Here is a 13247-nt window from a genome sequence, read left to right as displayed (position 1 = left end):
GTTTGTGGAACTCTTAATCAAAAGAAGCAAATTCACTTTAGAAATTTTATTTATGTGCTAATTCCCAGCTACTTCTACCTATAAATTTAGAATCTTATGTCTATTCAGGATTTTGGAACATTCCTTGAATGATGGTCCCTTGAACATCCTAGTCCTCATCAGAACCTTCTCATAAAATCCATACTGGGGTTGCTCATGGCACCATGCAGCACTACATAGAGAATGCTAACTGGGGCCCTCACTTGCACCAGTATTTCCATCAGGTCACCTGAAATTCTACAATTAGGGATTGTTTCCTTTGGGTAGTCACGGTGTGTTTCTGGAGACTCTATTAGAGTGCAAGCAGTCTTTGGAGGGATAGCACAAGGGTGCATTAGTGGAATATATCAAGGATAAATGTGAGCTTTCTTGGAGCCAAATAGTCTTGCGTTTAAATTTTCTGGCTCTATTACTTACTAGAATTAGAGTGTCTGAGTTCAAATTCTGTCTCTACTGACCAGTGGCTGTGTGATTTTTGGTAAGTTACTGTAACATCTCTGGATGTCTGGGAATTCAAATAGTATCTATCTCGTGGGGTCACTGTGAAGATCTAAGGAGACAGGGCTTCCAAAAATGCCTGTCACATCATTGGCACTCAGTAAGTATGATTATTGCCTAATTTATCTCAGTCTTGGCATCCTCATTTACAAAATGGAAAGAATGGGTAATATCCACCTTCATGGTTGTTGTGAATATAAAGATGTACATATAAGTATAATGTACATATAAAATGCCTGTCATACTTAAATAAAAAACTGATAGATAGTAACAAGTGTTGGTAAGAATGTAGGCAAAAAAGAACCCTCATATGTTGCTGGTGGGAATGCCAAATGGTGCATATACTTTGGAAAACAGTTTGTCAATTCAAAAAATATTAAACATAGAGTTATTATATGACCCAGCAATTCCCTGGGTATATGCCGAAGAGAAATAAAAACAATATGTCCATATAAAAACTTTTACACAAAAGTAATAAAAGCAGTATTCATAATAGCCCAAGGTGGAAACAACCTAAATTTCCATCAACTGATAATGTGGTATATCCAAAAAAGTGGAATATTATTTGGCCACAAAAGAAATGAAGTACTGATACAGGCTAGAACATGCATGAACCTTGAAAACGGTGTGCTAAATGAAAGAAGCCACTTGCAAAAGATCACATGTTGTATGATTCCATTTATATGAAATGTTCAGAATAGGAAAATCCATAGAGAAAGTAAATTAGTGGTGGCCTGGGGCTAGGAGGAGGAGAGAAATGGGGAGTGACTTTTAAACAAGAATGGAATTTCTTTGTGGGAATAATGAAAATGTTGCACAAGCTTGTGAATATACTTTAAAAAAACCCTAAATTATATACTTTTGTGGTAGATAAATTATATCTCAATAAAACTATTATTAAAAAACATTTCTCATTTAATATAAGTCATTTTTAGCCCTTAACACCTCAGTTCTCACGTTGGGAATCCAGAACGGGGCCCTGAGTGAATGATGCCCAGGACAGAGAGGGACTTCTTAAGGAAAAGGAATACATCTAAAGTATGGGGAAACAATGTCTCTGTACAAAGGTGTAGAGGGAAGTAGGGAGTCTCTCTTGGGAGGAAAGGCAGTGAAGGCACTTAAGGGGAATAGGAGAAGGAGACAAAATTCACCTGCTTTGAATTTTGCAGGGAGCCAGCCTGGATCACCTTTTATATTCTGGGCTGGAATCACAGCTGATGAATGTTTTGGCATTTAGAACTGTCCTGGAGAAAGGGCGATTGGTGGTTATTAGACAGAATGGAACAAGGAAGAACACAGAGGCAAAATCTGAGAGTTTGTGTCTGACTTTGAAAGGTAAAAGAAGGCAGTAGTCTGTGGAGGACGTATTTATCCAGAGGACTCTATTTGTTTGTTAATCTCTGGGTCATTGCATTTAGGTCAGCACTAACTCTGCTACAGGTGGGATCAATTTAAAGGATTAGAAGTGTCACTCTAAATCCTAATCCAAGTCTTGGTCTGCGGATGCTGAAGAGTGATTTTCAAAACATTTACTAACGCTTTCAATTATTTACCCCATTAATGGAATTTGTCAACAGACTGGAGTCCTTGACAGGATTGTGAATGCATAGAGGATGCAAAGAAATGGACACACTGAGGTAGCTATGCCAGTGGTCTGCATGCGCAGGCAGTAAACTGAAGACATTTGAGCGGTGAATTACTTGGTGAGTAGTTGACAGCTCTTGTTTATAAGAAAGATTGTAATGGGGGGAAAAAAGACACAGCCCACCTGGGAGCTGAGACGCTGATTGAGATACATTAGTTTTACTGCAATATGTAGTAAAAAAAGAAAAATTTAAAGAATGAAGGAAAGAAGGAAAGAAGGGTTAAAGAGAGCCTTCGAGATACTTTAAGTCAAGATTTGAGCTCAAAGGCTCATCCAAGCTTTCGTTTAGTTTCTCTCATGATTCTTTTTTTATTTCTTCCTGATGTTGTCTTATACAAGCTGTTAACTTGATTCAGGCTGTAATTAGAAAGACGAATCAATCTTTCATAGAAGTCCTCGGCTTGACAAGCTGGTATGAGGAGCCATTTCCCTCAGAGCTATTTGTCATAGTCTTTCTTTGTACATGTTTAACGAATAGTGGTTTTCTGTGTGAAGCCAGGCTTCCCATCAGATTGTAAAAACTACCTGAAATGAAATTATGCATCCCTATGGTCTAGCCACTTTCCATGGAAGTCTGATCCCATGCAGGTGTTCACACCTGAGTAACCTAGGCAATGGCCCCAGAACAACTGTGGGCCAGTAGTATTCTATTTCCAAAATTTCAAACCTTCAAACTTTGTTTTAGTTATATCCACATTTCCCATTAACCCCAGGAAAGACTTTAGTGAGCTAATTTTTTTCCTTAAACCAAAATCAGCAGGTGGAGGTTTAGGGCATCCTCCCCCTATCTTGCCCCTTTCTTTCCCTCCCTCCCTTCCTTCCTTCCTTCCTTCCTTCTTTCCTTCCTTCCTTCTTCTCTCCCTTCATTCCTCCCTCCCCTTCTTTCCTTCCTTCTTTCTCTTCTTCCCTCCTTCCCTCTCCCTTCCTCCCCCTTCCTCTTTTCCTTCCTTCTCTCTTCCTCCCTTCCTTCCTTCCTTCCCTTCTTTTTTTCTTTTTTCTTTTTTAAAGAATAAGTTTCCTTCTGTAAAATCTTGAGTTGGGGGATCAAGACTAAATCCTACAGCAACATAAAACTTTCTGGTTGTCCAGGGAGTCCTAACAGAGTTAGAAATATCACCAAATGCATCACATCGGTACCAGAAAAAATGTAAGGGCAGAACTTCAGCTTGGGAAATGTTTATCTTGCAGTTAACAAAGGGAAAAGAGCAACAAAAACTGAGAGTGAATGCCAAGGGGCACTTTGTGGCATGTGGCCTGAGGAGGGACCCGTGTTGTATGAATTTTAGAAATGGTATAAAAATTCTAACTTTTTAGAATTTGGGGTGGGCATTGTGCTTAGGAGTTACCTGGATTATAACACAAAAATGCCAGCCTTACACCTAGAATGGACAGTTAATCACTTTGATCTGAGGGGCACCAAAAGTTTCTTCATTTTTTTGCTCAAAAAGTAGTCCATCCTCCTTTGCCTACCTGCAACTGATGCTTGAAATAGACATTATATTATTAGAGATTAATTATTTTGGCATAAACTTCTCCCCAGCCCTTAAGAGAGAACAAACACCACTGGCTGGGGAGGAATACAGGAAAGTGTCAAATATTATCATTCATTTACATATTAGTGCAAATCATTTAAAGAGTTTCTTTCTTTAGAGTTGTTTTCTCTCCATTAACGAGAAGGCAGAGAGAGCTGTGCTAGAAGTCTGAAGACAAACTTTACCCCTTGATAATTTTGCCAAAGGTGGGTCTTGATTAAGGCCTAAAATAGAGCATTTTAAATAACATGGTAATACAAAACATTTTATTTGTGCTCCATATCTCCTCTTCAGTATTAATTCAACATATATTTTTTGCGCACCTACTATGTGTCAGGCACTGCGAAGGGCACTGGAGATTTAATGTTAAGCAAAAGCAAGCAGGGAACTTACTAACTTGGTTTTCTCCCTCCTGAGGTACATGCTTGCTTTTCTTGTTTAGATTTCTTGGCCAGGCCCTTATACTCTCCCATTTTTTTTTTTTTTTTTTGTAGTTAGTCTTAGCACAGACCAACTTCTCAACGTGTGTTTGTTATTAATGATAATAAGATAACCAGTGATTTTAGGAGCCCAGGTTTTCAGTGTAGCATAACTCCAGCATTGTCGGGGAGTGGGGTCTTCACATCACAGATGCTTGACAGAGGATTCCAGGCCAAAATTAAAAATGATCAGGAACTGGATCTACCAGATAGAAGCAAGTACTTTGGGGGAATCCAACTCCAGTGAGAAGCTAATTAGAGCAGCAAAGGCTAGAAAATGTTGAATGAACTCAGCAGTTTCAAAGTGCAGAGGTTTAGAAAAGTAACTTCCTAGACAAAGTACAGAATCCCAGGATGGATGGAGGTCAGAGAATAAAGGGACTTGCTGATCTGCTAGTCCAGCTAAAGGGGAAAAAGGAGAGACCTAGAGTAGGCAACAATCTGTTCGGGTCACGTGGTGAGTCGGTGCAGAATTGGGTCCAGGACCCTGGCCTTCTGATTCCCAGTGCAGTCCTCTTTCCAAATAGGGAGGAAGAACCAGTGTTTATTGAAAGACAACTGTGCACTTAGTATTCTAACTTATTTACTTCTTTATCTCAAAATGATTAAATTAAATTTACCCCCACTTTGCAGATGAGGAAGTTGAAAATTGGGGCTAATATGCTGAAGGGTGTACCCTCAAGATTTCCATTCTCAAAGATTAGGATTAGCTTTACATAGAATACAGTGGAACTGGTGCTCCCCACCCCCAGCTGTGCAGCACTGTGCCCTGAGTGAGGAGTCAGTGGGCAGTCCCAGGGCTAGGCTTGAACACTAGTAGCAAATTACTTCTGGTTGGATAATGAATTTCTTGGTGGCTCCTCCCAATTTACTCTGCCCCTCCCCAACTCTACCTAATTTATTCTTTCATGGGTGACTGGGGAACTTCTTTAAACTGCAAATGAATGATTCGAACTCAGTTTGAGTAATATAGCAGGTATAATAATGGTAGTCTCATTGACTTCATAGATGAGGGGCTATCTGCAGAACTTCTATCTAGTACAGGGCTCAATCAACTGGGGTGCAAATCTCCATTCTACCGTGGTTTGCCCTTAGACAAGTTACTTACCCTTTCTGAGCCTCAGTTTCATCATCTGTAAATAGTGATGATAATAACACCTACTTCAAAGGACTGTGATGAGTTTTTTAAATTCAGTTTTTAAAATGAGACAATACATGGAAAGAGTGTAGCCCAGCATTTGACACACAGCAAGAACTCAGTATATCTTAGACTTTGTTAGTCTAAGTGCTAATTTCTGGATTAAATGCACAGATACTGGGAAGGAACCCATGAAACTAGTGTGTTTGGGGAAGAAGAGGCAGTATGTCGGCTTTCTTGCCCTGTTGCTGTGAATAGGGTTTTGTTTCCCATATAGAGCTGTCCTCACTGTTGCACATTCCTAGTGGTCAAAAGAGTGAGGCCTATAAGGACAGAGAGATAATGTAGTTCAATATCCTTGTCACAATACGGACCAGAAATAGAGACCCTTCCCATATTACTCCAGATGAGTGGCTCCTACAGTGTCCTGCCTCCCAAATTTTGTCATGGCAGAGAAAAGAGGGAGGCTGGAAGAAGCTGGAAGAGAAGCTTGTGGCTCTTGACTAGAGCTCAGCTCTGGGTTGGGAGCTCTTTGAAGCCTGAGTCAACACCTCACACTTCATCCATCCTGTATCTCACTCTCATGCATTCAACTTAGTGCACAGAATAGATCTAATTTTTTGGAGGCAGGTTAGACTGGATTATCTTTGAGGGCCTAGGAATAAATTTGAGGCTCTTATGCATATAATCAGCTCAGAATCATCTTTCCACTGTCCCCAAAGCAAAGTTAGAAGTCCTCCCCCATCCCACACACCCCTCAGCCACTGGCTTATGTTGTTTTGTGAACTGTTTGCTCCCCCAAGACTTTCTTGACTCTCATTCAAATCAGCTTTCACCAATATACGAATGTTGGGGCATACTATTTGTGGTAGGTCTTTAAGATTCACTAGATATGCCTCAGATTGGTCTCTTCAGGAGTCAAGGTTTCTCATAAAATTAGGAGTGAGAGTCAAGATAATAACCAACAGGGCTGGCACAGACAGAATTGTTGCTGCCCATAAACAACCAGTTTGGCCTGATTGGTGCACACCAGCGCTGATTATCAGCCCTGAAGAAAGCTATGCCATTATTTTGATCTTTGATTAGAATTAAGGATTTACTAAGGATTCTCCTTATTAACATCTCTGTGACCTATCTTTAAGTGTTGTGAGGTCTCAGGGTTTTGTCCTTTGTCTTCTTTCTTTACTCCACAAAAGGCAAGTTTTAAATTACCCTCTATCAATTGATTACACTCAAATTTATAACTCTTATTCAGTTTTCTATTAAGAATTTATAACTCTTGTTCAGCTTTCTAGTTTTTTCCTAGGCCCTCCAGTATGTGCTATTATCTACTGGATATTGCCACTTGTTGGCCAATTCAAGATCTCTATCAGAATGCATCGTCTCTCCCACCTCCTTCCTCCAGTGTTTCCTATCTCAGAGACTTGTGCCATTTTCCAATCAGTTTCCTAGGTCTGAAAAGCTCAAAATCATCCTAGAGTCCTCCTTTCTTTTCACTTACCTTCTATATCTTGTCAGTCACCAAGTTCTTGTTATTTCTGTTTTCTTAATCTTGATATTTTTAATCTTGGAGGAAATGATCCCATTCCTCTAGGTCTTCACTACCACTCTCTTGGTCTGTCATCATTTCTCATATGGATTATTGTGACAGACTCCAAACTGGTCTCTTTGCCTCCAGTCTTGCTTTCTTCCAACTCATTCTCCACATTGTTGCTAGAGAGATCCTTTAAAATGGAAATCTGATAATACTATTTCCCTGCTTAAAACCATTGGGTACAGTATTCAATCATGGCATATCTTGGTGATCTGGCCCTTGCCTTGTCTGACATCACAGACTCAAGCAGAACAAATGCTTTAGAATTCTAAGAATCCATATATATATGTATACACACACACACACATATATACACACACATATATATATACACATATATATACACACGCACATATATACACACACACATATATATATAGTCTATCTATCTATCTATCTATCTATCTATCTATCTATCTATCTATCATCTTTACCTCTGGGTCTTTCTGCATGTTGTTCCTTCTGTTTGGAAGGCTCTTAGCATCTTAGCACCAAACTATTCCTGCAACTTCATTCACCTGGTTAACTTTTCTTCAGTACTCAATCCAGAGAGACTGTTCTTCCTCCCTTCTCTCCTCCCCTGAAATCTGGGTTTAGGTGATCCTCTCTGTCTCTCTGTTTGGGCTACCTCAATCATAGCACTTTTTACTCTGCATTTTTATTATCTGTTTACATCTATTTCTCTCCAAGAGAGCTGTATGGGAGAGAAAAATGGACATATTGAAAACTATAATAATGATACTATGTCCAATATAATGCCAATGACTTGCCAGGCTCTGTTATAAGCACTTGCCGTGTGTTAACTCATGTAATTTTCAAAACACTGTAAGGTGGGCAGCTATTACTGAAGTTGAATAAATAGGAATTGGTGATAGATTGAATGTGGGGGAAGAGAAGGAGTCTCAGTGATTTCCAGTTTTCTGAAAGAAGCAAGTGGGCAAACAGTGGATGGATGTGCCATGTACTGAGATACGGGGTACAGGAAGAGGAGGAGTTTTGTCAGGATGGGGGAAAGAAACTTTTAGTTTGGGCACTGCCATTTTTTTTTTTTTTTTTTTTTTTTGCCATTCTTTCACAACCGATGATTTCCAGAAGCTTCAGAAATAATGTGAGTAACAAACCTTTTCCTCTGATTGACAGGCATTTGGAAACACCACCGTCTGTGTCGGGAAAGCAGAATAACTCTCCAGTATCTCGTCATTAGCTTGCTGGAAGCAGGAGGGCTATGTTCCTGGGACTCGGGCGCTTTTCTCGCCTTGTTCTCTGGTTTGCGGCTTTCAGGAAACTGCTGGGACACCATGGCCTTGCATCTGCCAAGTTCCTGTGGTGCTTGTGCCTTCTGTCTGTCATGTCCCTTCCGCAGCAGGTGTGGACACTCCCCTACAAGATAGGGGTGGTGGGCCCTTGGGCTTGTGATTCGCTGTTTTCAAAGGCCCTGCCTGAGGTTGCTGCGCGATTAGCCATTGAGCGAATCAACCGGGACCCATCTTTTGACCTGAGTTATTCTTTTGAATACGTGATTCTCAATGAAGACTGCCAGACTTCGAGGGCCCTCTCCAATTTCATTTCCCACCACCAGATGGCCTCAGGATTTATTGGACCTACCAACCCTGGCTACTGCGAGGCAGCCTCGCTCCTGGGAAACAGCTGGGACAAAGGAATTTTCTCTTGGGCTTGTGTGAATTATGAATTAGACAATAAAAATAGCTACCCGACCTTTTCTCGGACACTCCCTTCTCCCATCCGGGTGCTTGTAACTGTCATGAAATATTTCCAGTGGGCTCATGCTGGAGTCATTTCCTCAGATGAAGACATTTGGGTGCATACAGCCAATCGAGTCGCAAGTGCTCTTCGGAGCTACGGCTTACCTGTAGGGGTCGTCCTGACCACAGGACAAGACAGCCAAAGCATGCGGAAAGCTCTCCAGAGGATTCACCAGGCAGACAGAATTCGCAGTGAGTGCTTTCTCCCGCTGAAATTTAAACGTGACTTCAGGGAAAGAGATTACAATCTCCAAAAGGTTTCCTACCCTCACACCCTAGGGTAGCACATCCCTTCCCATTTCTTTACACATTTGCCCTTTTTCACTCACACACAGGTCCCAAGACTGCCCTGCTTCAACAGGGCCTATTTTATGAACTGAATAACAGTACAAAGAACTCTGTGCTTCATATGCCTGTGAATGCTAGTGCCTGCTCTTAGCGCCTGAGTGAAGAATGGTGTCAAGAGCACTGTAGCCATACATCCTTTCTTTCTGCCCTTAGGACCTTGGTAGCTTCGAAAGTGCCAAAATGGTATGGGGAGGCGCGGGTCTTCTTATGGCTTCATTTTTGTTTGTTCTAGTCACTGAGGAGAGATTTACTTTTGACTCCCTTCTGGATACTTTCCTTCAAATGTACCCAGTGTCCTTGTGGGACACTTACTTAGAATCTGTCTTCTGTGGACTCCGAAATATCCATACCTTCTATCTCTTCTCAAAGCAGGGCTTTTCTTTTTGCAGCACACAGTTAGTTGATATGGGGGGCACCTAGCTGATGAATGAAAGCATATTAAAATGAAAAGACTGTCTAAATTTTAAGTTTCCCCTTCCAATGGAAGCTTAATGTTCAAAGACGATTCTTGCAGAGACGATAGACAAAATGTGAAGCAAAGGACTTGACCCACTAAAGCTATCATTCTCAAAGTTAGTTGGGTGCATTTTGGCAAAAGGGGGCCCTTTCTGGTCCTCTTGAATCAGATCTCTTTTACTCACACTTATGGCAAGCTCTTGTGACACCTAGTTTTGATTTTTTCTATTCCAATTTTTTAACCTCCATTTTACCTTCCTCTGGAGATGGCTATGATTCATGGGAACGCTGCTCATTCCCCCACTGCAGCCACTCCACCACTTTAGGATGGATATCTCAGAAACTATTTGACAAACTGATTCCTTCAAGGATTAGTCCTGGTCCCAGTCATTTCCTTAACCATTGTTAAGGAAATGTTTGTTAGAGAATGGTCCAGCTTAGGCCTGGCCTATAACCAGAAGCCTGTTTTAAGTTTCAAGTGGCTTCAGTATTGGACCTTAATTATGATGATCACAAGAGGATGAGGGCAAGAGGAGTTTTTAGTTCCAGAACTATAGTAATCTGCCTCCAGCTCCAGTTGACAAGATTCTGTGATGTTTAGCAATCAGTATGGCTCTGATTACTTCATAATAGAGCTTGATACTTTCAAAGCAGAGCATAGAATTATTTTGAAAGACATAAAATCATTTGCAGGAGGAGCCATGCCAGAAACAGGCTAATATATTTAGTATCATAACTTTATAATAGGTTACAAATCTTCTTGAAGCCCAATGTCTCCTGCAAGTTTATATTCCATGAATGTTTCACATCCCACCCATTTGTATACTTTGAAATGACATTTTGGCCTCTACCATAAAATGTTAAATAAATCCAGGCCCTGAAGCTCTTTGGGCTGCCAGACTGAGAAGAATTAGGATTGAGTGCTAACCACCCACAACCCCTTTGAGGCAGGGAGGAAGCAAATGCACATATTATTGCCCTACCATTAGAGATTCCTTTAGGTCAAGGGTTCTCAGTGTGGCTGCATGCTAGAATTACCTGGACATCTTTTCAAGAATACTGGTGCCACAGCACCACCTCCAGAAATTCTACTAGAATTGGTCTGTGGTGGGTCCCAGCAAAGGTATTTTAAATAGCTTCCCGGGCGCTTGTAACATGCAGCCAGAGTTGAGAAATGCTGCTTTCACTTAATAATAATCAAATAAATATTTCTTGCTTTAAGTTCCCATTGTTTTAATATGACTTCGCTTAGTCAGATTGTTTTCTTTATTACAGTACAGATCTGCTCACTAAGGGAATGGAAATTTTGAGGATGCAGAGAAAAAAACCTAGAGAGGATGGTTATGGAGCAAACGAAGACCTTGAATAGCAAGGACAGCAACAGGAAGTGGAGGAGGGATTCAGAAAGAGAGATTAAAGGGAGTGAAGACAAAAGCTCTGCACTGCAGGATTTTCCTTTGTTTTTTGACAAAACATAGGCAGATTCACATGAGGCATGCTGGGACCTCAGTGACATGAGTCAGAATGTGGGTGGGGTGGGGGCAGGGGAACTGAGCCATTGGTCGGGCTGTGGCCTGAGTACAACCTCAGGCAGCTCACTGTGCTTTGTTCAAAGGAGTGTGTAATACCCATACATGGTACAGGCACATGTCTGTATCTGAGGGCATGCCAACTGGTGGGTGAGGTGTGACAGGGGGAATGGTGGAAGGGGAGTGAGTGTTAAAGTAAGATAGACCTTGCCCTTGTTGTCCACTTGATCATTTGTTGGAAACAATGCCCCAACCCATGGGAACATGTAAAGCAGGATCCAGAGAATGAACAAAAATAGATTATCAGAGCTTTAGCTAAGTGGCCTAAGGGTCAGGGCACATCTTTTGTCCCATTAGAAAATTGGAGATTTGGTGAGAAACCAAGCCAGAAGCCAGTGAGTATAGATTGGGTCAACATATCAGTGAGGAAGACTGCAACACACCATCCATAGCACATACCGGATCAAATCTTTAGCTAATTTTCCAGCTCCTCTCAACTGCTGGGACTGAGGCTGCTAAGTATTCCTGGATGTTATCTATCTGGACTGAGAAGAACTAAAAAGACAACAAACTTTTTGTGTGATCTCAGCTGAGAAGGTCTGAGGAAGGCAGAGCCTGACTTCTTCCCTATTTTGCTGGATATGAGGCTACTTTTTAACACTGTGGACCCCCAAGCAAACCTTCAGAGAGGACCCTTTGTGACATACAAAATACAGTGGAAAGGGACCCCTTCCTTTGGAGGGGCCTAGAAATATTTGGAAGTAGTAGAAATAATTGGGAGGTTTTTTTTTTTTTTCCTGATCTGTTCGCAAAAGCAGTGATGGCATTGCCACGTGGCCGTAGCAGTGGTGGTTGTAGTGATGGTGTGGGAGGGGAGAGAAGAGCAGCCTATTACTGGCTGGTATGACACTTCTGGTTCTGATAAGTTAATATTTCCAATTAGGAACTCTCATTGGCAACTTACTGGAGTTAGAGGAAGCGCCTTTCTCAGAAACAGGTCTAATTTGCACTTACATAATATCAATGCAATGATAGATTTAATAGTAGGCAATAATAGCAATAATAATAGCCATGCACTCTTGGGTGGGAAAACAGCAGAGGTGTTACTATATGCTGCCATAGAGACAATAAAAGCAACCATACTATTACTTTACGTGTAAACAGCTCTCTACATTTTACAAGGCATTTGCACATAGATCTCAATTAATTCTCAGGTTTATCCAGGAGATAGGCATTTTCTTTCAAGTTTTACAATACCTGTGAGTCTCACAGTAATAAGTACATATGTGTAAGCACTATCAACACTAAAGAAGGAATAAATAAAGTCTCAGAGTAGGGGGATTCAGCCTCTCCCAGATTCTCAACTCAGTTCTCTTAAGCCTTGGGAGCAACTATTTCTTTGCTTTGACAAAGTCAAATAGGAGAGTTATTAATCAAAGACAAAGGCCTTAATTTATAGTCAGGGCTGCTGTGTGTGGTTATGTAGGTTGTGCCCTGCACAAGGAAACCTAGCTGATTGGACTTGAGGGCCAAAATCCAGTCCAGTCTCTGCTCCTCAAACCATGAACCCTGTTGGAAGTTTTTGTCCAATGGCACAAAAGGGCATTTACTTACCAAGCAGGGCACCTGTAGGGTTGCATTCATTCAGAAGGGGTTCCTCTTCTAATTCCTGCGAAGGTTAGCAGGAGGCCCTACCTGCAGCTCTTTAGAGAACTTTTCAAATGGCTATTCTAAGCCCTCTCTTCTCCTCGCCTTCTTGCTGATCAGCCCTGTGCTTGGCTGATTGTATAATCCTTTCCATTTGGGCTTACCGGGATGTTGGACCATTTGGGATTTCCTTTCAATCCTTCCAAATTGGGAATGCTTCATTACAACATGATGTTAAGTAAATATGACACCATTGGAATAGCCTTCTCTTGCTCTTCCAAAATTAGGTACCTGATTGCTATCTTATTGCCTGGGACAGAATGGCTTCTTCTCATTTATTGAAGATTCTTGTATATAAGAAAAAGATAGCAATAAAAATAATGGTAATAGTTAATATTTATTGGGAGTTTACTATGTGCTAGTAATTTTTCAAGGGCTTTGTATGGATTATGTCATCCAATTATTGCATCACCCCTATTAAGTAAGGGCAATTATTGTTTACCTACTTTATGAATAAGACTTCCGAAGCTAAAAGGGGTTAAATAACTTACCCAATGTCATACAACTGGTGAATGAGAA

The 13247-nt window shown here is 41.0% G+C and overlaps 1 protein-coding gene across 1 annotated transcript in view; it reads left to right on the top strand.

Moving 5' to 3' along the window:
- Positions 1-2019: 2019 nt before the first annotated feature.
- Positions 2020-13247, top strand: part of GUCY2F (guanylate cyclase 2F, retinal) — a 109070-nt gene continuing 97842 nt past the window's right edge. Inside the window, exons 1-2 of the mRNA XM_003822021.5 lie at positions 2020-2240; positions 8066-8880. Of these exons, the coding sequence (XP_003822069.3) occupies positions 8151-8880 (730 nt within the window). The 5' untranslated portion in view covers positions 2020-2240; positions 8066-8150. The remainder of the gene's footprint in view (positions 2241-8065; positions 8881-13247) is intronic.

Source organism: Pan paniscus, chromosome X (genome assembly GCF_029289425.2).
Source record: "Pan paniscus chromosome X, NHGRI_mPanPan1-v2.0_pri, whole genome shotgun sequence".
NCBI lineage: Eukaryota > Metazoa > Chordata > Mammalia > Primates > Hominidae > Pan > Pan paniscus.
The sequence above is the reverse complement of the archived record's forward strand: the minus strand, read 5'-3'. Positions and strand labels throughout refer to the sequence as shown.